This window comes from Carcharodon carcharias, chromosome 5 (genome assembly GCF_017639515.1).
Source record: "Carcharodon carcharias isolate sCarCar2 chromosome 5, sCarCar2.pri, whole genome shotgun sequence".
NCBI lineage: Eukaryota > Metazoa > Chordata > Chondrichthyes > Lamniformes > Lamnidae > Carcharodon > Carcharodon carcharias.
Window position 1 is genome coordinate 5,018,085 of NC_054471.1, and position 26,135 is coordinate 5,044,219.

The 26,135-nt window shown below is 46.2% G+C and overlaps 1 protein-coding gene across 1 annotated transcript in view; it reads right to left on the minus strand.

Annotated features, from left to right (window-relative positions):
* The window catches only part of LOC121278340 (phosphofurin acidic cluster sorting protein 1-like), a 765,476-nt gene continuing 739,341 nt past the window's right edge, over positions 1-26,135 (minus strand). The window contains 4 exon segments of the mRNA XM_041188648.1: positions 1-399; positions 13,643-13,756; positions 15,591-15,814; positions 25,487-25,625. Coding sequence (XP_041044582.1) covers positions 284-399; positions 13,643-13,756; positions 15,591-15,814; positions 25,487-25,625 — 593 coding nt within the window. The 3' untranslated portion in view covers positions 1-283.

The following is a 26,135-nucleotide window of genomic DNA, read 5'->3' on the forward strand; positions in this document are numbered from 1 at the left end:
TTGAGTTTTACCCAGGGAACTTTCTTCCTGGTTCTTTTCTTTATTTCAAAGTTACAAATTCAGGTAGACGACAATCTTGTGAAAAGTGCATCTGTGAGGAGAGCTGTCAGAGGCCCTCACAGTCTGTGATCCACGCTGAATCATGTGGTTCTTAAATTAAAAAAAAAAACAGGTCAACTTTTCCCTCCAGCTTTTAAATAAAAACCCACCAGGTCAGTGCCAGAATCAGAGTTAGTCCACAGGAAAAGGTAGGGCAGCAGTACCCACAGTCTGATCCCACTCGTCACACGGTCTTGGAGTAGCCGAATATTCCCACAGGGAAGTATTTGACATGAGTAGGCCATTGTGCAGCTAGCTGGAAGAATTTGACATCATTCCATTCCACTCCATCGATGGAGACTAGAAGACAGGATAACACATCAAATCAGCGAGAGACCCAACAAAATACTTCTCTGATAATTAACAACAACTTGTATTTGGATAGTACCTTTCACTTAATAAAACTCTCAAGGCACTTCACAAACCAAACGTGACTGAGCCACAGAGTACAGCAGATGGCCAAAAGCATTATCATGGACAAGGGTCTTAAAGGAGAAGAGAGTGGCAGACAGGTTCAATAAGGGAGACGGAGACTGAGTGAGCACTTAGGAATTTGATTCAAAGTGGGAATTCGGTGCACAGAGGGAAAGAGGCTTTAGGTAAGGGTTAGTGTAAGAGGCAGAGCTTGCTGAGTTGGGAGTCCGGTGAAGAGGTGATCCTTTCTCTTTTTCAGCCTCCAACGTTTGATTTACACTTGGGTGAAGCAGAAGGAGTAGGTTAGTTAGTAACTCGTAATTAACTGGAGAGGTCGGAGAGCTTCAAGCAGTTTAAAGAGAGAGCCAGCAGTTTACAGATAAAACCTATGTGACATTACATGAGTCCCATTATGTTGATTAGTTGGTAAGTATAGGCCTGTCCAGACTCTATAGCAGAGATGGTTGGTGAGTTATTACATTATACCACACTGTAGTAAACACTTTATAGAAAGTTTAAGATATAACCATGTGGGATGTGCATCCAGCGGGATGTGGGAAGTTGTGCAGACATGAAGTACCCTCGATGACAACACCAGCCGCAGAAACCTGAGCTCTGGATTGAGTGGTGGCTGGAATCATTGCTCCACCCGCAAGGCTGAGGATTATGTGGATAGCACTTTTAGAGAGGTGGTCACAGGCAGAGAGGGAATGGGTGACCGCCAGAATATCGAAAAGAACCAGGCAGGTAGTGCAGGAATCCCCGGAAGCTATCTCGCTCTGTAGCCACCTTTCTATTGTGGATAGCGAGATGGTTCCTCAGGGGACTGTAGCAAGAGCCAAGTGTGTGGCTCAGCTACACAGGAGAGGGAGAGGAAAGATGAAAAAGATATAGTGGTAGGAGATTCCATAGTCAGAGGAGCAGACAGGCATTTCTGCGGTTGTAGACGTGACTCCAGGGTCAAGGATGTCACAGAGTGGCTGCAGGACATTCTGTTGGGGGAGGGTGAACAGTCCGAGATCGTGGTCCACACTGGGACCGTACAGGTGTTTAGGAGAGACAGGAAAGGGGTGGTGGGTGGGGGAGTGGCAGTACTGATTAAAGACAGAGTGCTGGAGAGAGAGGATGTTCCAGAAGGGTCAGGGATGGAACTCTCTGGCTGGAGATAAGGAATGAAAAAGGTGCAGTAACATAGTGCAGTATATAGCCCACCAACCAGTGGAAGGGAGGTGGAGAAACAAATTTATAGACTCATTGGCAATTACAACACAGGAGGCCATTCGGCCCATCGTGTCCACCCTGGTCAACAAAGATCTGACTACACTAATCCCATTTTCCAGCACTTGGCCCATAGCCCTGGAGGCTGTGGCAACGCAAGTGAATATCTAAATACTTCTTAAATGTTACCAGAGTTTCTGACTCAACCAGCCTTTCAGGTAGTGAGTTCCATAAGAACTAAGAGCAGGAGTAGGCAATTCAGCCCCTCGAGCCTGCCCTGCTATTCAATATGATCATGGCTGATCTCATTTTGGCCTCAACTCCAATTTCCCACCCTCTCTCCATAACCTTTCAACCCATTACTAATTAAAAATCTGTCTATCTCCTCCTTAAATTTATTCAGTGTCTCAGCATCCACTGCACTCTGGGGTAGTGAATTCCACAGATTCACGGCCCTTTGAGAAAAGTAATTCCTCCTCATCTCTGATTTAAATCTACCATCCCTTAGCCTAAAACTATGGCCTCTCATTCTAGAATACCCCACATCCGCTCCATGTCTACTTTGTCTATCGCCTTTAGCATTTTATATACCTCAGTTAGATCTCCTCTCATCCTTCTAAACTCTAGTGAGTACAGGCCTAAACTGCTCAATCTCTCCTCATAAGACAAGCTCCACATCTCTGGAATCAATCTAGTGAACCTCCTCTGAACTGCCTCCAATGCAACTACATCCTTCCTCAAGTAAGGGGACCAAAACTCTGCACAGTACTCCAGGTGCGGTCTCACCAATGCCTTGTACAGTTGTAACAACACTTCCTTATTTTTATACTCTATTCCTTTAGCAATAAATGCCAAAATTCCATTTGCCTTCCTTATTACCTGCTGTACCTGCATATTAGCTTTCAGCGATTCATGCACGAGGACACCCAGATCCCTCTGCACTGAAGCATTCTGAAGTTTCTCTCCATTTAAATAATAAGTCATCTTTTTATTCTTCCGATCAAAATGTGTAACCTCACACTTATCCACGTTAAACTCCACCTGCCAAATTTTAGCCCATTCACCTAACCTGTCCATATCCATTTGTAAATTTCTTATTTCTTCATTACAACTTACTTTCCCGCCTATTTTGGTGTCATCTGCAAATTTAACTATAGTTCCTTCTGTCCCTGAATCCAAGTCATTAATATAGATTGTAAATAGTTGGGGCCCAAGGACCGAAACCTGTGGCCCCCCACTAGTTACAGCTTGCCATCCTGAAAAAGACCCATTTATCCCAACTTTCTGCTTTCTGCTGGTTAGCCAAACCTCTATCTAAGCTAATATATTACCCCTAACTCTGTGTGATCTTATCTTTATGCAGCACCTTATCAAAGACCTTCTGGAAGTCCAGATATACTACATCTACAGGATCCCCATTATCCACTTTGCTTGTCACATCTTCAAAGAACTCTAGCAAATTAGTCAAACACGATTTACTCTTCATAAAGCCATGCTGACTCTGATGGATTGCATTTTGACTTTCCAAATGTCCCATTACTACTTCCTTAATAATGGATTCCAACAATTTCCCAATGACAGACGTTAAACTAACTGGTCTATAGTTTCCTACTTTCTGCCTCCCCCCACTTTTTGAATAAGGACGTTATATTAGCATTTTCCAATCCACTGGAACATTTCCAGAATCCAGGGAATTTTGGAATATTATACCCAATGCATCTACTATCTCCGCTGCCACTTCCTTTAACACCCTGGGATATAGGCCATCAGGTCCTGGGGACTTGTCACCCTTTAATCCCAATAGTTTGCTCAGTACTTTTTCTCTAGTGATAGTGATTGTTCTAAGTTCCTCCTTCTCTATACCCTCTGCACTACCTGTTACTATTGGGTGATACCAGTGTCCTCCACTGTGAAAACTGAGGCAAAATATTGATTAAGCGTCTCTGCCATTTCTGCGTTCCCAACTATTGACTCCCCAGTCTCATCCTCCAAGGGACCAACATTCACTTTGGCTACTCTCTTTCCTTTTAAATACTTGCAGAAGCTTTTACTGTCAGGTTTTACATTTTGCACTAGTTTTCTTTCATAATTTACCTTTGTTTTTTTTTTTGGGAACCCTTTGTTGATCTTTAAAAGTTTCCCAATTTTCCAGCCTGCCACTGATCTTGCAAGCCTTAGTTTTTGCCTTTAAGTTATCTTTAACTTCCTTGCTTAGCCACGGATGCTTTTCCTCCTCTTACCACCTTTCTTCCTCTTTGGAATATATTTTACTTGGGAGGAATTGAAAATCTCCTTAAATATCTGCCACTGTTCACCAAATGTCCTACCTTGTAGTCTTCCTGCACTGTCCACTGGAGCTAAATCTGGTCTCTATGTAGTTACCTTTGTTTAACTCCAGAACACTGGTGTGGGACTCAAGTTTCTCGCTCTCAAACTGAATTTGAAATTCCATCATGCTATGATCACTCTTCTCTAGAGGATCCTTTACGATGAGATCATTAATTAATCCCATCTCATTATACAAAACCAATTCCAGAATAACCTGCTCCCTGGTTGGTTCCACAACATATTGCTCCAAGAAACAATCTCTAATATGTTCTATGAACTCTCCCTCGAGACTACCCTTGCCAATTTGATTAGTCCAGTCTAAATGCATATTAAAATCACCCATGATTATTGCCATGCTCCCAGGTATTTCCTGGTTTATACTGTGCCCTACTGCTGAACTACTGTTTGGGGACTGTTTCCAGACTCCCACCACCCTCTGGATGAAAAAACTTCTCCTCAACTCCCCTCTTAGCTGTCTACCTCTTCTTAACTTATTGATAATCAATGATAGTTGTCATGGTTACCATTACTGAGGCTAGCTTTCATTTCCATTTCCCATTGTCTCACACTTTTCCGGGTTGAATTCCATTTGCCACTGCTCTGCCCACCTGACCAGCCCATTGATATCCTCCTGCAGTTTACAGCTATCCTCCTCACTATTTACCACACACCAATTTACAGCTCACCCATAAAGAAATTAAGGAGAGGTGCAAGAATCACAGAATCTCACAGTGCAGAAGAGGCCCTTTGGCCCATCGAGTCTGCACCAACACGTGAGAAACACCTGACCTACCTACCTAATCCCATTTACCAGCACTTGGCCCATAGCATTGAATGTTATAATGTGCCAAGTGCTCATCCAGGTACTTTTTAAAGGATGTGAGGCAACCTGCCTCCACCACCCTCCCAGGCAGCGCATTCCAGACCCTCACCACCCTCTGGGTAAAAAGATTTTTCCCCTCAACCCCCCCTAAACCTCCTGCCCCTCACCTTGAACTTATGTCCCCCTGTGACTGACCCTTCAACTAAGGGGAACAGCTGCTCCCTCTCCACCCTGTCCATGTCCCTCATAATCTTGTACACCTCGATCAGGTCGTCCCTCAGTCTTCTCTGCTCCAACGAAAACAACCCAAGTCTATCCAACCTCTCTTCATAACTTAAATGTTTCATCCCAGGCAACATCCTGGTGAATCTCCTCTGCACCCCCTCCAGTGCAATCACATCCTTCCTATAATGTGGCAACCAGAACTGCACACAGTACTCCAGCTGTGGCCTCACCAAGGTTCTATACAACCCCAACATGACCTCCCTACTTTTGTAATCTATGCCTCGATTGATAAAGGCAAGTGTCCCATATGCCTTTTTCACCACCCCACTAACATGTCCCTCCGCCTTCAGAGATCTATGGACACACACGCCAAGGTCCCTTTGTTCCTCAGAACTTCCTAGTGTCATGCCGTTCACTGAATACTTCCTTGTCAAATTACTCCTACCAAAGTGTATCACCTCACACTTTTCAGGGTTAAATTCCATCTGCCACTTATCTGCCCATTTGACCATCCCGTCTATATCTTCCTGTAGCCCAAGACACTCAACCTCACTGTTAACTACCCGGCCAATCTTTGTGTCATCCGCAAACTTACTAATCCTACCTCCCACATAGTCATCTATGTCGTTTATATAAATGACAAATAATAGGGGACCCAGCACAGATCCCTGTGGTACACCACTGGACACTGGCTTCCAGTCACTAAAGCATCCTTTTATCATCACCCTCTGTCTCCTACAACTAAACCAATTCTGAATCCATCTTATCAAATTACCCTGTATCCCATGTAAATTTGCCTCCTTTATAATTCTCCCATGTGGGACCTTGTCAAAGGCTTTGCTGAAATCCATATAAACTACATCTACTGCACTACCCTCATCTACACACCTGGTCACCTCCTCAAACAATTCAATCACATTTGTTAGGCATGACCTCCCTCTGACAAAGCCATGCTGACTATCCCTGATCAAACCTTGCCTCTCCAAGTGGAGATAGATTCTCTCCTTCAGAATTTTCTTCAATAGTTTCCCTACCACTGACATGAGACTCACTGGCCTGTAGTTCTCTGGCTTATCTCTACAACCCTTCTTAAATAGCGGAACCACATTAGCTGTTCTCCAGTCCTCTGCCACCTCCCCCACGGGCAGAGAGGAATTATAGAGTAATCATAATGGGGGTCTTCAATTATTCAAATATAGACTTAGGAATAGTACAAAGGGACAAGAGGGGCGAGAGTTCCTGGAATGTGCTCAAGGTAATTTTCTGCAGCAGTATGTTTCCAGTCCAATGAGAGGACATGTACTTTGGACCTGGTTCTGGGGAATGAGTTGGTCCAATTGGATCAAATATCAGTGGGATAGCCTCTAAGGAACAGTGACCATTGTATCATAAGATTTAGGTTAATCATGGGAAAGGACAGGGAACAATCCAGAGCAGAGATAAGTAATTGGGGTAAAGCCAACTTCGATGGGATGAGAATGCATCTGAGTCGAGTGAGTTGGAATCAAATGTTGGCAGAAAAGACAGTGGCTGAACAATGGGCCACCTTCAAAGAAAAAGTATTGCAGGCAACGTCAAGATATATTCCTCTGAAGAGGAAAGTTAGACAAATGAATCCAGAGCACCCTGTATGACGAGAGAGATAGAGGTAAAGATGTAAAGGAAGGAGTGTGCGTACAACAGATGTCAGGTAGAAAATACAATGGAGAATCAGGCTGAATACAGAAGGACCAGAGGGGGAGTGAAAACACTGATAAGAAAAGCAAGGAGAGAGCATGAAAAGAGGCTGGCAGGAACACAAAAGGGAATCCCAAGGTCTTCTACAAGCAAGTAAATAGTAAAAGGGTGGTAAAAGAAAGAGTTGGGCCAATTAATAAAGAGTACTTGAATATGGAGGCTGGAGAAATAGCAGAGGTATTGAGCGAGTACTCTGCATCTCTCTTTACAAAAGATGCTACCCAGGCCGAGGTGAGACAGGAGGTAACTGGTACACTCGAGGAATTTACAATTGAGAGGAAGAAGGTGTTAGAAAGACTATCTTTACCCAAAATAGATAAGGTGCCAGGACCAGATGAGATGCATCCAAGAGCACTGAGGGAAGTGAGAGTGGAAATTTCAGAGGCACTAGTGATAACCTTCCAGTCTTCCTTAGACACAGGGGAGGTGCCAGAGGGCTGGAGAATTGTGAATGTTACACCCTTGTTCAAAAAGGGGTGCAAGGGTAAAGCTGGTAACTACAGACCAGTCAGTTTGATCTCAGTGGGAGGGAAACTTCTGGAAACTATAGTATGGGATTAAATCAATAATCACTTAGACAATTGCAGGATAATTAAGGAAAGACAGCGTGGATTCATGAAGGGAAAATCATGTTTAACTAACTTCCTGGAGTGTTTTGAGAAGATAACAGAGAGGTTGATAAGCAAAATGCTGTTGATGTGGTGTATATGGATTTTCAAAAGATATCTGACACAGTGTCACACAACAGACTTGTGAAAAAAATTCTAGCTGATGGAATGAAAGGGAAAGTAGACACTTAGATAAGAAATTGGCAGAGTAGTGATAAATAGTTGTTTTTCCAGATTGTTGGAATAGTGGAGTCCCCCAGGGGTCAGTGTTGGGACCCTTGCTCTTCCTGATATATACTAATGACCCAGACTGTGGTGTTCAGGGCTTGATTTCAAAATCTGCAGGTACGAAAATTGGAAACGTTGTCAATTGTGATGGGGAAGTGGCAGATGCAGTTCAGTGCAGAGAAGTGTGAGGTGATCCATTTTGACAGTATAGAATAAAGGGAGAAACTCTAAAGGAGGTGCAGGAACAGAGGGATCTCAGTGTATATGTACATAAGTCAGTGAAGATGTGTTGGATCCTGTAGATCCTCATTGCCAGTTTGATGTAAGAGGTGGCACTATTGATTGAGTTGATCAGCAGACACTTCTTAGGTGGAATACTTCTTGTTTATTTACAAAGGTACTCAGCAGCAACTACACATGTGCTTTCACTTCAAACTCTATCTCTGTAGTACTAACTACTGAGGTGTCCTGCGCTACTCTCCTATTGGCTATTAAAGATCATTTGATCTTCAGTAACAAACATTCTTCATAAAGGTATTTTACACATTAAATACAATAATAATTTCCACAAGATGATAGGGTGTGTTGAGAGAGCAGTTAATAAAGCATATGGTATTGTGGGCTTTATTACTAGGGGAATTGAGTACATGAATAAGGAGGTCATGTTGAACTTGTATAAGACACCAGTTAGGCCTCATATTTTTTATTCATTCATGGAATGTGGCTGTTGCTGGCTGGGCCAGCATTTATTGCACACCCCTAATTGCCCTGGAGAAGGTGGTGGTGAGCTGCCTTCTTGAACCTCTGCAGTACAACTGAGTGGCTTGCTAGGCCATTTCAGAGGGCATTTAAGAGTCAAGCACATTGTTGTAGGTCTGGATTCATATGTAGGCCAGACCAGGTAAGGACAGCAGACTTCATTCCCATTAATGAACTTCTAATTCCAGACATTTTATTGAACTCAAACTCCGCCATCTGCTGTGGTGGGATTCAAACCCAGGTCCGTAGAGCACTAATCCAGAGACAATACCACTATGTCACCTTACTGTGTCTGGTTCTGGGCTCATACTTGAGGAAGGAGGTGAAGGCATTAGAGAGAATACAGAGGAGATTCACAAGAATGATTCCCAGGATAAAGAACTGTAACCATGAGGATAGATTGGAGACGTTGGGACTGTTTACCTTGGAGAATAGAAGGCTGAGAGGAGACTTGATAGACGTATTCAAGATGCTGAGGGGTATGGACAGGGTAAATGGTGAGAAACTGTTCCCACTCAAGGGAGCATCAAGAATTAGAGGGAACAGATTTAAAATAATTGGCAAAGGGAGTAAAATTGAGGTGAGGAAATTTTTTTTCACCCAGAGGGTGGTTGAAGTCTGGAACGATCTTCCTGAAATGGTGGTGGAGGCAGATTCAATCGAGGTATTTAGAAAGGAATTGGATTGGTATCTGAAACGAGAGAATGTGCAAGGTAATGGGGATCAGGCAGGGCAGTGGGACGAGGTGGAATGCTCTTTCAGGGAGCCAATGCAGACTGGATGGGCTGAATGGCCTCTTCCTGCACTGTAAAGATAATGTGAGAGATTTAGGGAAGGAATTCCAGAGCCTAGAAGATGGGCAAGATACAGGTGTTAGGGGCAGTGTGGCGATCTCAAGGGGCTCTTGCTGAACAGTCTATCTGCAACCTGAGGGTCACAGCTCTACCTGAGCAGCAGAATCATATGTTACACACTCCCTCCAACAACGCTCCTGCCCTGAGACTCTTACTGAGCAACATGACAGGAGGCCTGGAGGGTGGACCCCGGCACTAAGCTAAGTAGGGGTTGTGGAGGAGAGGCCCAAAGTTTCCTGTGTGACCCAGAGGGCCCTCCTCAGCTCAGGATCCTCTTTCTGAGACATCTGGCTGGTTTCTATTGGCTCAGGGGTTAAAAACCCTCCCTCCACATGAGATTTCTATCAACTTGTAAGGAGTTCTTGATGGGCTGGTGGAGGTTCCTATCCCAATTGAGTCTGGCATCCTGTTATCACACTCTGGAGCACTAGATGGCAGCAAAAGTATAGCACAGATTCAGAAGGCCATTCAGTCCATCTGAGTCCCACCTATCTAGAAAGAGAACAGATTCACCCCATTGCAGCATTCAATTGTTTCCTAAAGTAGAGTCATAGAGTTATACAGCACAGAAATAGGCCCTTCAGCCCATCGTGTCTGTGTCGGCCATCGAGCCTCTATCTACTCTAATCCCGTTTTCCAGCCCTTGGCCTGTAGCCCAGTGTGCTTTGGTGTTTAAAATGCTCATCTAAATACTTCTTAAATGTTGTGAGGGTATCTGCCTCTCCTACCCCCTCAGACTCAGTTCCAGATTCCCACCACCCTCTGGGTGAAAAATGTTTCCTCAAATCCCCTCTAAACCTCCTGCCCCTGACCTTAAACCTATGTCCCCTGGTTATTGACACCTCCGCTAAGGGGAAAAGTTTCTTCCTGCCCACCTTATCAATGCCCCCTCATAATTTTGCATATCTCTATCAGGTCCCCCCTTAACCTCATCGGCTCCAGGGAAAACAACCCCAGCCTATCCAGTCTCTCTTCATATCTGAAATGCTCCAGCCCAGGGAACATCCTGATGAATCTCCTCTGCACCCCCTCCAGTGCAATCACATCCTTCCTATAATGTGGCGACCAGAACTGCACACAGTACTCCAGCTGTGGCCTAACAGCATTTTATACAGCTCCAACATAACCTCCCTGCTCTTACATTCTATGCCTCGGCTAATAAAGGGAAATATCCCATATGCCTTCTTAACCACCTTATCTACCTGTCCTCTTGCCTTCAGGGATCTATGGACATGTACACCAAGGTCCCTCTGATCCCCTGTACTTCCTAGGGTCCTACCATTCATTGTGTATTCCCTTGTTCTGTTAGTCCTCCCAAAATGCATCAGCTCACACTTATCAGGATTAAATTCCATTTGCCACTGCTCTGACCAGCTCAACTATATCCTCCTGTAGTCTAAGGCTTTCCTCCTATTTACCATGCCACCAATTTTCGTGCCATCTGCAAACTTACTGATCAAACTTCCTACATTCACGTCTAAATCATTAAAGTACACTACAAACAGCAAGGGTCCCAGCACCGAACCCAGTGGTACACCACTCCTCACAGGCTTCCAATCACAAAAACACCCCTCGACCATCACCCTCTGCCTCCTGCCACTAAGCCAGTTTTGGATCCAATTTACCAAATTGCCCTGGATCCCATGGGCTCTTACCTTCTTGACCATTCTCCCATGCGGGACCTTGTCAAAAGCCTTACTGAAGTCCATGCAGACTACATCAACTACACTACCCTCATCTACACACCTAGTCACCTCCTTGAAAAATTCAATCAAATTTGTTAGACATGATCTCCCCCTGACACAGCCATGCTGACTATCCTTGATTAATCTCTGCCTCTCCAAGTGGAGATTAATCCTGTTCCTCAGAATTTTTTTCCAATAGATTCCCTACCACTGATAGACTCACTGACCGGTAATTACCTGGTTTATCTGTACTACCCTACTTGAATAACAGGACCACACTTGCTGTGCTCCTGTCCTCTGGCACCTCTCCTGTGGCCAGAGAGGATTTGAAATGTACTTCTGATTTGTCACCACCGTTACAGTAGCTGCAAAGCTGTTCCATGTAAGATAATTCTGAGCGAAGAGGAGCTTCTGAACATTAGTCCTAACTTAGTCCTAACTTTATCTTTACAAAGTTCGAGCCTGAGCCCACCAGCTCTCCTCGCAGTTTTTAATTTGATGCAATATTCCAATCTACCTACCCTGAACTATCTTCACTACCTCGACAGCATCTCCCAATGCCCAAGTGGTTTTGACTGGACATAGTGTTCACGCTGGGTCTGACCAGCACTGGACACAATGTTCACGGTGGCTCTGACCAGCACTGGACACAGTGTTCACGCTGGGTCTGACCAGCACTGGACACAGTGTTCACGCTGGGTCTGACCAGCACTGGACACAGTGTTCACGCTGGGTCTGACCAGCACTGGACACAGTGTTCACGGTGGCTCTGACCAGCACTGGACATGGTGTTCATGGTGGCTCTGACCAGCACTGGACACGGTGTTCACGGTGGGTCTGACCAGCACTGGACACAGTGTTCACGCTGGCTCTGACCAGCACTGGACACAGTGTTCACGCTGGCTCTGACCAGCACTGGACATGGTGTTCACGCTGGCTCTGACCAGCACTGGATACAGTGTTCACGGTGGCCCTGTCCAGTACTGGACACGGTGTTCACGGTGGCTCTGACCAGCACTGGACACGGTGTTCACGCTGGGTCTGACCAGCACTGGACACGGTGTTCACGCTGGGTCTGACCAGCACTGGACACGGTGTTCACGCTGGGTCTGACCAGCACTGGACACGGTGTTCACGCTGGGTCTGACCAGCACTGGACACGGTGTTCACGCTGGGTCTGACCAGCACTGGACACAGTGTTCACGCTGGGTCTGACCAGCACAGGACACAGTGTTCACGCTGGGTCTGACCAGCACTGGACACAGTGTTCACGCTGGGTCTGACCAGCACTGGACACAGTGTTCACGCTGGGGGTCTGACCAGCACTGGATACAGTGTTCACGCTGGCTCTGACCAGCACTGGACACAGTGTTCACGCTGGGGGTCTGACCAGCACTGGACACAGTGTTCACGCTGGCTCTGACCAGCACTGGACACAGTGTTCACGCTGGCTCTGACCAGCACTGGACACAGTGTTCACGCTGGGGGTCTGACCAGCACTGGGTACAGTGTTCACGCTGGCTCTGACCAGCACTGGATACAGTGTTCACGCTGGGGGTCTGACCAGCACTGGATACAGTGTTCACGCTGGCTCTGACCAGCACTGGACACAGTGTTCACGCTGGCTCTGACCAGCACTGGACACTGTTCACGCTGGCTCTGACCAGCACTGGACACTGTTCATGCTGGCTCTGACCAGCACTGGACACAGTGTTCACACTGGCTCTGACCAGCACTGGACACAGTGTTCACGCTGGCTCTGACCAGCACTGGACACAGTGTTCATGCTGGCTCTGACCAGCACTGGACACAGTGTTCACGGTGGCTCTGACCAGCACTAGACACAGTGTTCACGGTGGCTCTGACCAGCACTGGACACAGTGTTCACGGTGGGTCTGACCAGCACTGGACACAGTGTTCACGGTGGCTCTGACCAGCACTGGACACAGTGTTCACGGTGGCTCTGACCAGCACTGGACACAGTGTTCACGGTGGCTCTGACCAGCACTGGACACAGTGTTCACGGTGGCTCTGACCAGCACTGGACACAGTGTTCACGGTGGCTCTGACCAGCACTGGACACAGTGTTCACGGTGGCTCTGACCAGCACTGGACACAGTGTTCACGGTGGGTCTGACCAGCACTGGACACAGTGTTCACGGTGGGTCTGACCAGCACTGGACACAGTGTTCACGGTGGGTCTGACCAGTACTGGACACACTGTTCACACTGGCTCTGACCAGCACTGGACACAGTGTTCACGGTGGCTCTGACCAGCACTGGACACAGTGTTCACGGTGGCTCTGACCAGCACTGGACACAGTGTTCACGGTGGGTCTGACCAGCACTGGACACAGTGTTCACGGTGGGTCTGACCAGCACTGGACACAGTGTTCACGGTGGGTCTGACCAGCACTGGACACAGTGTTCACGGTGGGTCTGACCAGCACTGGACACAGTGTTCACGGTGGCTCTGACCAGCACTGGACACAGTGTTCATGGTGGGTCTGACCAGCACTGGACACAGTGTTCACGGTGGGTCTGACCAGTACTGGACACAGTCTTCAAGCTAAGTTACAGAGGTTCCACTGGTTTTGCTTCACAGTGCCCTTTGCCCTCGGCACTGTGCTATTTTTAGTTGGGGGTTGTCAGATAGTTTCTTACCTTTGAGCATGGTCTGCTGGTGTTTGGCAGTACAGATTAACCTGCTGATTCCCTCGATCACTTGGCTCTTAGAGTCCAGCTCTTTCTCCCTTGGTTTCTTACTTAAAAACATCACTGGAAAGAGGGAGAAACAACAGTCACACACAGCACTCACTGAGTGTTTTGCACCTCTCTGACCTGAATTTTGCTCTTGTTGGGCCCAGAAGTGGATGTGAAATGCTCTTGTGCCTGCGATCAGCCTCCGACTGTGACCTCATTAACAGTCAGCCAGCATGAGACACGCCTGGAGAAAGGCTCAGCCCTGGCGTTGGGGGTGGGAGGAGGGTGGGCGCCGACATCACTGAGGGTGCTGATGAGCCTCGAGAGAGAGAGCTCCCTGAAGGCAAACAGCTGCCTCAAGGAGCTGCAGACCTCCACAGAGTAAAGGAGACGATAAAAGTGCAGCACAGTCGAGCACCTGAAGTCATACCTCATTAAAAAACAGTCCCCAGATATTTCTTTTTATTTTAAATCCTAACAGAGATTTCATCCCACCCTTGGATAAAGTTTCATCAAAAATGCAAAGCCCACCTGGCCAATTGGCCTGTCTGTCACCCTTCACCACCTCAGGATGTCCCAAAACGTTGGCCGTCAATGAGGGTCAATCACTGTTGTAAGGTAGGAAACGCAGCAGCCAATTTGCACACAGCGAGCTTCCACAAAGAACAACGACCGGATAATCTCCTTTTGTGATGTTGATTGAGAAATAAATACTGGTCCCAGGAGAACTGCCCCACTCTTCAAAATACTCCCACGGGATTGTTTAAGTTTAGCTGAGAAAGCAGTGCCTGGGTTTAACCTCTGATTTGCTTTAGACAACAGGCCAGGATTTCAGCTTGATGGACATTGCTGGGATGTGTAAAGTTTGCATTCTGCACTGCATTGAACTGTGAACTGTACCCAGCTGTACAGATCTAGCCCTGAGTCTCCAAGCCTGAGCTGTGCCTAGAGAGATACAATTCTGGTCTCTTAACCATCCCTAATGTTAATCACTCCACCATCAGTGGCCATGCCTTCAGCTGCCTGGACCCTAAGCTCTGAAATTCCCTCCCTAAATCTAAGTACTCCCCTGCAGTGCCAGCCAAGATCCTTGTGCTGAATCTCTGGAGTGGGACCTGGGCCCATAACCTTCTGATTCTGAGGAAGCCATGGTCAAACTGGTGGGACAATCAATTCACTGATTGTGCAGATGACCCTAAAAAGTGGGAGACCTTTTCACACAAGAGGGAGACCTGAATGAGGCAGTGGGTCAGACTGGCCCTTCACCCTCTGGACCCCAACTGAGGCAGAAAGAATTTAGATAGCCTCTGTCACCTGGCCAGGTGCAGCTTAAATCTATTGGGCCAAAAAGCCTAACTGAGCAGCGTCTGGGGTAGGATGTGGAAACATCAGACTGGTGTTTCTCTGAGGTTTGAGCTGAGACACACAGTACAGACAGATATCCGAGTGCTGGTGGTGGGTTTGACCTGGTCATTCAGGAACACAAAGCGTGCCCACTCCCTCACCTAAATCAGCTCTGACAACCTGAGTGTGGTCAAGGTGTGTTAAATATCTTAGCCCATGCAGTACTGTCTCAAACAAAAACAAAAACAGAATTACCTGGAAAAACTCAGCAGGTCTGGCAGCATCGGCGGAGAAGAAAAGAGTTGACGTTTCGAGTCCTCATGACTCATGACAGAACTAGTTCTGTTGAAGGGTCATGAGGACTCGAAACGTCAACTCTTTTCTTCTCCGCCGATGCTGCCAGACCTGCTGAGTTTTTCCAGGTAATTCTGTTTTTGTTCTTGTTTTGGATTTCCAGCATCCGCAGTTTTTTTGTTTTTATCCCAGTACTGTCTCACTCTCTCTCTCTCCCTCGCACAAGCAACCTACTGAAACTGGACTGCTATCAGGCTCACTCTACTCTCACCTTTCTTATTCTTCTCTTTGGTTACCACAGTCATCAGCATGGTGGCTGGTGGCACCATCTCACCACCGTTAGGTAGGCGAGTCACTTGGAGCGACCGGAAATTGCTCTTCAAGGTGTTCTTGTTGCCAATGTCCCGTTTCTCACCATCCCTTTTCTTGTCCGGAAGTTGTGTTGTCCAATAATCGACCTGCAGTCCCATCACCTCTGCTCCGCTCCCAGGGGAGCTGGCCAAAAGGACCAGGGCATGGAATGAAGGAAACAGATTCAGTAAGAGTCATAGTGTTGATTCTGATAGACAATTTACTCAGTCACAAACAGGTGATATATTCAGGCCTGCCAAGCCCTGCCCTGCTGTCTGAGCTGGTAGACAAGGACATAGAAACATAGAAACGAGGAGCAGTAGGCCATTCAGCCCTTCGAGCCTGCTCCCCCATTCATTATGATCATGGCTGATCATCCAACTCAATATCCTGCTCCCGCTTTCTCCCCATACCCTTTGATCCCTCTCACCCCAAGAGCTATATCTAACTCCTTCTTGAAAACATACAATGTTTTGGCCTCAACTACTTTCTGTGGTAGCGAATCCCACAGGCTCTCCACTCTCTGGGTGAAGAAATTTCTCCTCATCTCAGTCCTAAATGGTCTACCCAGTATCCTCAGACAGTGACCCCTGGTTCTGGACTCCCCCACCATCGGGAACATCCTTGCTGCATCTACCCTGTCTAGTCCTGTTAGAATTTTATAGGTTTCTATGAGATGCCCCCACATTCTTCTGAACTCCAGTGAATATAATCCTAATCAAATCAATCTCTCCTCATATGTCAGTCCCGCCATCCCAGGAATCAGTCGGTAAACCTTCACTGCACTCTCTCTATAGCAAGAACATCCTTCCTCAGATAAGGAGACCAAAACTGCACACAATATTCCAGGTGTGGTCTCACCAAGGTCCTGTACAATTGCAGCAAGACATCCCTGTTCCTGTACTCGAATCCTCTCGCTATGAAGGCCAACATACCATTTGCCTTCTTTACCACCTGCTGCACCTGCATGTTCACCTTCAGCGACTGGTGTACAAGGACACCCAGGTCTTGTTCTACATTCCCCTCTCTCAATTTATAGCCATTCAGATAATAATCTGCCTTCCTGTTTTTGCTACCAAAATGGATAACCTCACATTTATCCACATTATACTGCATCTGCCATGCATTTGCCCACTTACTCAGCTTGTCCAAATCACATTGAAGCATCTCTGCATCCTCCTCACAGCTCACCCTCCCACCCAGCTTTGTGTCATCTGCAAATTTGGAGATATTACATTTAGATCCCTCACCTAACTCATTAATATATATTGTGAATATCTGGGGTCCCAGCACCAATCCCTGCAGTACCCAACTAGTCACTGCTTGCCATTTGGAAAAAGACCCGTTTATTCCTACTCTTTGTTTCCTGTCTGCCAACCAGTTTTCTATCCATCTCAATACATTACCCCCAATTCCATGCGCTTTAACTTTACACGTTAATCTCTTATGTGGGACTTTGTCGAAAGCCTTCTGAAAGTCCAAACAAACCACATCCACTGGATCTCCCTCATCAACTCTACCAGTTACATCCTCAAAAAATTCCAGTTCATTTGTCAAGCATGATTTCCCTTTCGTAAATCCAAGCTGACTCTGTCCGATTCTGCCACTGTTTTCCACGTGCTCAGCTATTAAATCTTTTATAACGGACTCTAGAATTTTCCCCACTACCAACGTCAGGCTGACTGGTCTATAATTCCCTGTTTTCTCTTTACCTCCCTTTTTAAATAGTGGGGTTACATTAGCTATCCTCCAATCTGTAGGAACTGTTCCAGACTCTATAGAATCTCAGAAGATGACCACCAATGCATCCACTATTTCTAGGGCCACTTCCTTAAGCACTCTGGGATGTAGATTATCAGGCCCTGGGGATTTATCGGCCTTCAATCCCATCAATTTCCCCAACACCCTTTCCCAACTAATACTGATTTCTTTCCGTTCCTCCCTCTCACTGAACCCTGTGTTTCCCAACATTTCTGGTATGTTATTAGTATCTTCCTTTGTGAAGACAGAACCAAAGTATGTATTTAGTTGGTCAGCCATTTATTTGTTCCCCATTATAAATTCCCCTGTTTCTGACTGTAAGGGACCTAATTTGTCTTCATCAATCTTTTCCTATTCACATACCTATAGAAACTTTTACAGTCAGTTTTTATGTTCCCCGCAAGCTTACTCTCGTACTCTATTTTCCCCTTCTTGATCAATCCCTTGGTCCTCCTTTGCTTCCAATCCTCAGGTCTGTTGTTTTTTTCTGGCCATTTTGTAAGCCTATTTCTTGGATCTAATCCTATCTAATAGTTTCATAGTCATTATCAGACTTTTCATTCCAGACTTTAATTGTGTTCGAATTTCACTACCTACTTTGATGGGATTTGAACCCAGGTCCCCAGAAATACTAATTCAGTGACAATGCTACTACACCTCCACCTCCACCTCCCACCATACTGGCCATTGCTGGCTGGTGCCCATTTTCTGTCAGGTGATTCTGCAATGCTAGTAACAAACATCAATCACCCTCAGTCTGGAAAGTTCCAATTCACCCCTAGTACCTCCAGCCTTCTGGGGGAGAGAGATCCAGATCCCTACTGCCTTTTGAGTGACAAATTGCTTTCTGACAGCACCCCTGGACAACTCAGCTCTCAATGTTAAGGTTATGTCCTCCTGGAACCACAGACAAGGTAAGGTGGAGAAAGAGGCCATTCAGCCCATCGCATCTGCACCAGCCAAAAAGAGAAAAAAGCAACTGGACGTTCATTTTAATCTCACTTTGCATCACCTGCTCCGTAGCCTTGCAGGTTACAGCAATTCAGGTGTAGATCCAGGTACCTTTTAAATGAGTTCAGCATTTCAGCCTCAACCACCAACTTAGATAGTGAATTCCAGACGCCCACCACCCTCTGGGTGAAAAGGTTTTTCCTCATGTCCCCTCTAATCCTTCTACCAATCACCTTCAATCTCTGCCCCCTGCTAACTGACCCCTCAGCTCGGGGAAATAAGTCTTCCCTGTCTACCTTATCTAGGCCCCTCATAACTCTGTACGCCTCAATCAGGTCACCCACCCCCAGCCTCCTTTGTTCTAAGGAAAATAACCCCAGCCTATCCCATCTCTCCTCTTGGCTGCAATTTTCAAGCCCTGGTAACATTCTTGTAAATCTCCTCTGTACTCTCTCCAGAGCAATGATGTCCTTCCTGTAGTGTGGTGGCCAGAACTGTACACAAAATTCCAGCTGTGGCCTAACCAGAGTTTTATACAGTTCCATCATTACATCCCTGCTTTTGCATTCAATACCTCGCCCAATAAAGGGAAGCATTCCATATGCTTTATTGACCACCTTGTCCACCTATCCTGCTACCTTCAAGGACCTGTGGACATGCATTCCAAGGTCTCTCACGTCCCATTTATTAAGTATTCCCTTGCTTTGATTTCCCTCCTCAAGCGCATTACCTCACACTTTTCCGGATTGAATTCCATTTAGCCATTTCTCCGCCCACTCCACTGATATAATTCTGGAGTTGGCAGCTACCTTCTTCACTATCAACCACATGGCCAATTTTTGAATCGTCTCCAAATTTCCCAATCACAGTTAAGTCTAAATCATTAATATATACAACAAACAGCAAGGGCCCCAACACTGAGCCCTGCAGAACACCACTGGAAACCGTTGTTCATTCGCAAGAACAGCCATCAACCATTATGCTTTGTTTCCTGTCACTGAGCCAATTTTGGATCCAACCTGTCATCTTCCCCTATATCCCATGGTCTCACTCTCCTGACCAGTCTGCCATGTGGGACCTTGTCAAATGCCTTCCTCAAATCCATGTAGACAACATCCACCACACTACCCTCACCAATCCTCCTTATTACTTCCTCAAAAAATTCTATGAAGTTAGTAAGACACAATCTTCCCCTAACAAAACCATGCTGTCTCTCCCTGATCAATCTGTGCCTTCCTAAGTGACAGTTTATCCTGTCTCTCAGAATTGTTTCCAATAATTTGCTCACTACCGAAGTCAGACTGACCGGCCTATAATTTTCTGGCCTATCCCTCGCAGCCTTTTTAAATAATGGCACAAGGTTTGCAGACCTCCAATCCTTTGGGATCTCGCCTCTCTCGAGTGAGGATTGGAAAATGATCCTCAGAGCATTTGCTATTTCCTCCCTGGCTTCCTTTAACAGCCTGGGATACAATCCATCCGGCCCTGGGGACATCTTCAAGGATGCCAGTCACTCCAGTATTTCCTCTCTCACTATGCTTATTGTATCTAATATTTCACACTCCTCCTCTTTAACTTGAATGTCTGCATCATCCCTCTCCTTAGTGAAGATGGGGACTAAGTGCTCATTGAGAACCCTGCCCACACCTACAGCATCAGCCCACAAGTTACCCTGTGCATCTCTGACAGGCCCTACCTCTTCCTTAGTTATTTTCTTGCTCTTAATGTACTGGTAAAACATCTTAGGATTTTCTTTGATTTTACCTGCCAATATTTTTTCATATCCTCTCTTTGCTTTCCTAATTTCATTTTCTACTTCACCCCTGTACTTTCTATACTCCTCTAGGCTTTCTACAGTGTTAAGTCTTTTGTGACTGTTAGAAGCTTTCTTTTTCTGCTGTATCTTGACCTATATGCTTCTGGATAACCAGGGAGCTTTGGAATTGGCAGTTCCACCCTTTTTCTTTGTGGGGACATGTCTACATTGTGCCCGTGGAATCTCGCCTTTGAATGCCTCCCACTGATTTGAAACAGTTTCTCCTTCTAATCGCTGTATCCAGACCACTCTCGCCAGCTCACCTCTCAGCTTTGTAAAATTCATCTTCCTCCAGGTTAGAAATTTTACTCGTGTTCCATCTTTTTCCATATCTATAATGATGCTAAATCTAACTGTATTATGGTCACTATCTCCAAACTGGTCCCCCACAGCCACTTCATCCACTTGCCCAGCTTCATTTCCTAAGACTAAATCTAGAATAGCTCCCCCTCTCGTTGGGCTTGTTACGTGCTGGCTAAAAAAGTTCTCTTGAATGCAGTTCAAGAATTTTGCCCCCTCTGTGCCTTTCATACTGTTCATATCCCAATTGATATCAGGGTAGTTGAAGTCCTGAACGATTATTGCCTTATTGTTTTTGCACTCAGAAATCTGTCTACATATTTTCCCTTCTAACTCCCTTGCACTTTTTGGGGGTCTATAGTACACTCCTAACAGTATGGTTGCCCCTTTTTTATTTCTGAGCACAACCCATGTGGCCTCATTTAATGCTTCATTCAGTATATCATCCCTCCTCACAGCTGTAACTGATTCTTTACCCAATAATGCTACACCCCCACCTTTTTTATCCCCCTCTCTTTCCTGCCTGAAAACTCTTTATCCAGGGATGTCAAGCTTCCATTTTTCACAGAATCACACAGTGCAGAAGAGGCCCTTCGGCCCATCGAGTCTGCACTGACACGTGAGAAACAGCTGACCTACCTACCTAATCCCATTTACCAGCACTTGGCCCATAGCCTTGAATGTTATGATGTGCCAAGTGCTCATCCAGGTACTTTTTAAAGGATGTGAGGCAACCCGCCTCCACCACCCTCCCAGGCAGCGCATTCCAGACCCTCACCACCCTCTGGGGAAAAAAGTCTTTCCTCACATCCCCCCTAAACCTCCTGCCCCTCACCTTGAACTTATGTCCCCTTGTGACTGACCCTTCAACTAAGGGGAACAGCTGCTCCCTATCCACCCTGTCCATGCCCCTCATAATCTTGTACACCTCGATCAGGTCACCCCTCAGTCTTCTCTGCTCCAACAAAAACAACCCAAGTCTATCCAACCTCTCTTCATAACTTAAATGTTTCATCCCAGGCGACATCCTGGTGAATCTCCTCTGCACCCCCTCCAGTACAATCACATCCTTCCTATAATGTGGCGACCAGAACTGCACACAGTACTCCAGCTGTGGCCTCACCAAGGTTCTATACAACCCCAACATGACCTCCCTACTTTTGTAATCTATGCCTCGATTGATAAAGGCAAGTGTCCCATATGCCTTTTTCACCACCCCACTAACATGCCCCTCCGCCTTCAGAGATCTATGGACACACACGCCAAAGTCCCTTTGTTCCTCAGAACTTCCTAGTGTCATGCTGTTCATTGAATACTTCCTTGTCAAATTACTCCTTCCAAAGTGTATCACCTCACACTTTTCAGGGTTAAATTCCATCTGCCACTTATCTACCCATTTGACCATCCCGTCTATATCTTCCTGTAGCCCAAGACACTCAACCTCACTGTTAACCACCCAGCCAATCTTTGTGTCATCCGCAAACTTACTAATCCTACCCCCCACATAGTCATCTATGTCGTTTATATAAATGATAAATAATAGGGGACCCAGCACATATCCCTGTGGTACGCCACTGGATACTGGCTTCCAGTCACTAAAGCATCCTTCTGTCATCACCCTCTGTCTCCTACAACTAAGCCAATTTTGAATCCACCTTATCAAATTACCCTGTATCCCATGTGCATTTGCCTTCTTTATAAGTCTCCCATGTGGGACCTTGTCAAAGACTTTGCTGAAATCCATATAAACTACATCAACTGCACTACCCTCATCTACACACCTGATCACCTCCTCAAAAAATTCAATCACATTTGTTAGGCATGACCTCCCTCTGACAAAGCCATGCTGACTATCCCTGATCAAACCTTGCCTCTCCAAGTGGAGATAGATTCTCTCCTTCAGAATTTTCTCCAACAGCTTCCCTACCACTGACGTGAGACTCACTGGCCTGTAGTTCCCTGGCTTATCTCCACAACCCTTCTTAAATAGCAGAACCACATTAGCTGTTCTCCAGTCCTCTGGCACCTCCCCCGTGGCCAGGGAGGAATTAAAAATTTGGGTCAGAGCCCCTGTGATCTCCTCCCTTGCCTCCCTCAGCAGTCCGGGACACAAGTCATCCGGACCTGGATATTTGTCCACTTTTAAGCCTGCCAACACCTCCAATACCTTGTCACTCCCTATATCAATTTGCTCAAGAACGTCACAGTCTCTCTCCCCGAGTTCCACACCTTCATCCTCATTCTCTTGGGTGAAGACGGATGTGAAGTATTCGTTCAACACTCTAGCGATGTCCTCTGGCTCCACCCATAGATTTCCCCCTTGGTCCCTTATGGGCCCTACTCTTTCCCTGGTTATCCTCTTCCCATTGATATACTTATAGAATATCTTGAGATTTTTCCTACTTTTACCAGCCAGAGCTTTCTCATATCCCCTCTTTGCTCTCTGAATTGCTTTCTTAAGCTTCACCCTGCACTGTCTGTACTCCACTAATGCCTCCGCTGATTTGCTCCCCTTGTAGCTGCTAAAAGCCTCTCTTTTCCTTCTCATCGTATCCTGAATATCCCTGGCCATCCATGGTTCTCTGGGCTTGTTACTCCTTCCTATCACCCTAGAGGGAACATGCTGAGCCTGTACCCTCCCCATTTCCTTTTTGAACACCCCCCACTGTTCCTCTGTAGATTACCCCACAAGTATCTGTTACCGGTCTACCTTGGCCAGATCCTGCCTTATTTTACAAAAATCCACTTTCCCCCAATCCAAATCATTTTTTTGCCCCTCTTTAAGCCAAGTTTCCGTTATAGCAATGATATCATGTTGCTATGTGTCTAACTGTGTCCTCAGTACATCGGCATTATTTACTGTGCTCGTTGCATTTACATATGTAACTTTTAACACTGCCAAATTCCTGTGCTGTACACTTTTTAACCTGTGCTGTTTCTGTCTTTCCCAGTCACTCACTAATTCTCCATGGCCTGTTCCCAGCTCTCAATTTGTCCTTGGGATCTCATCCCCCTGCCAATCTAATCTGAACCCCCCACAACAGCACGAGCAAATCTCCCTGCGAGGATATTCATCCCAGTCTTGTTCATGTGCAGACCTTCCCCAGAACCAGTCCCGATGCCTCAGAAATCTGATGTCCTCCCTCCTCCACCAGTTTTCCAGCCTTGTGTCTGTTTGCTCTATTCTCTTATTTCTATACTCACTTGCACGTGGGATTGGGAGTAATCCTGAGAATACTGCTTTAGAGGTCCTGCTTTTCAATCTCCTTCCTAGCTCCCAGACTGTATTCCCTCCCTTGCCTAAGTCATTGGTATCAATGAGAACCACGACCTCTGGCTGATCACATTCCCCAGAAGAATGTTCTGCAGCCGCTCAGTGACCCTGGCACCAGGGAGACAATTTACCATCCTATGCAACTTTATTTTATGTAGCCTTGACTTAACTTTATTTTCCTATTACTTGGGTTTCCTGCTTGTGCTTTTAAGTGAAATGTAAGTAGCACCTTCTTTTAAAAATAGTGGGTGAAATGTTATGGCAGTGGGATTTTACATTCCCGCCGAAGCCAATGAGATTTAGAATGTCTGGCCATAATTTACGGTCCTGTCCCCACCGAAACAGGGCCATAAAATTCTGCCCAGTGTATTTTTTAAATTCTCAGCTATTTAATGGCGCTTCCTAACAGCAGTTTCCCATCAACCAATGAACTTGAGTTTCTCCTGTGATGTTAGATGCTGCTGACTGCCAGTCCCAGTGTCCTCCTCTCACACTCTCTCCTCTAGGTGCTGCTGACTGCCAGTCCCAGGGCCCTCCTCTCACACTCTCTCCTCTAGGTGCTGCTGACTGACTGTCCCAGGGTCCTCCTCTCACACTCTCTCCTCTAGGTTCTGCTGACTGACTGTCCCAGTGTCCTCCTCTCACACTCTCTCCTCTAGGTGCTGCTGACTGCCTGCCCCAGGGTCCTCCTCTCACACTCTCCTCTAGGTGCTGCTGACTGACTGTCCCAGTGTTCTCCTGTCGCTCACAATCACAACAATCTTCCTTTGTGCTAGGTATGTCTCCAACCGCCTGATTCCCCTTGACTCCAGTTTTGCTAGAACTTCTTGATGCCACACTCGGTCAAATACTGCATTGATGTCAAGGGCAGTCACTCTCACCTCACCTCTGGAATTCAGCTCTTTTGTCCATGTTTGAACCAAGGCTGCAATGAGGTCAGGAATTGAGTGACCCTGGCAGAACCCAAACTGGGCATCAGTGAGCAGGTTATTGCTAAGCAAGTGCCACTTGATAGCATTGTTGATGACCTCTTCCATTACTTTACTGATGATCGAGAGTAGACTGTCCTTGGCCTGCTGCATTGGTCCAGTGAAGCCCAACGCAAACTGGAGGAACAACACCTCATCTTCCGACTAGGCACTTTACAGCCTTCCGGACTGAATATTGAATTCAACAACTTTAGATCATGAACTCTCTCCTCCATCCCCACCCCATCTCTGATCCCCCCCCCCCTTTTTTCCAATAATTTATATAGATTTTTCATTTCCCACCTATTTCCATTATTTTTAAATGTATTTCCATCCATTGTTTTATCTCTACCTTTTAGCTTTTTTCGATCCCTTCACCCCACCCCACCCCCACTAGGGCTATCTGTACCTTGCTTGTCCTGCTTTCTACCCTTAATTAGCACATTCCTTAGATAATATCACCACCTTCAACACCTCTTTGTCCTTTTGTCTGTGACATCTTTTGGTTATCTCCACCTATCACTGGCCCTCGATCCAGCTCTACTTGTCCCACCCCCTTAAACCAGATTATATTTCACCTCTCCTATTTCTACTTAGTTCTGTTGAAGAGTCATACGGACTTGAAACGTTAACTGTGTTCCTCTCTGCAGATGCTGTCAGACCTGCTGAGTTTTTCTAGGTATTTTTATTTTTGTTTATTTTATTTATTACATCCTCTGTATACAATGGATTCTGTTAAGCCTTACCAAGCTCCAGAGAGGACTCCTGAGACAGAAGGGGAAGGTGGTGGCGTGGCATTGATATCTTTTGTGTAAGCCGTGCTGCTGGGGGTTGGTGTCGGAGACAAGATACCGACATTACACAAAGTCGCATCATCAGAGTCCACTAAAAAAACAGAATGAGCTGCCAAAAATGAATTGTATTTAAACCACAACACACAGAAGCCAGGACTGAGAACACCATTTACCAACAAACTAAACCACCCCCACAGCCCCATGTACACTCTCCCCTAGCAAAGGCTCTACCCACCCACTGAATCCCCTCCCATAGCCCCATCTAGACTCTCCCCTATCACTGACTCTACCCATTCATTTAATCCCCTCCCACATCCCCATGTACACTTGCCCCCTATCACTGACTCTACCCACGCATTTAATCCCCTCCCACATCCTCATCTACACTCTCCCCTATCACTGACTCTACCCACCCATTTAATCCCCTCCCACATCCTCATCTACACTCTCCCCTATCACTGACTCTACCCACCCATTTAATCCCCTCACACATCCCCACCTACACTCTCCCCTATCACTGACTCTACCCACCCATTTAATCCCCTCCCACATCCCCATCTACACTCTCCCCTATCAATGACTCTACCCACCCATTTAATCC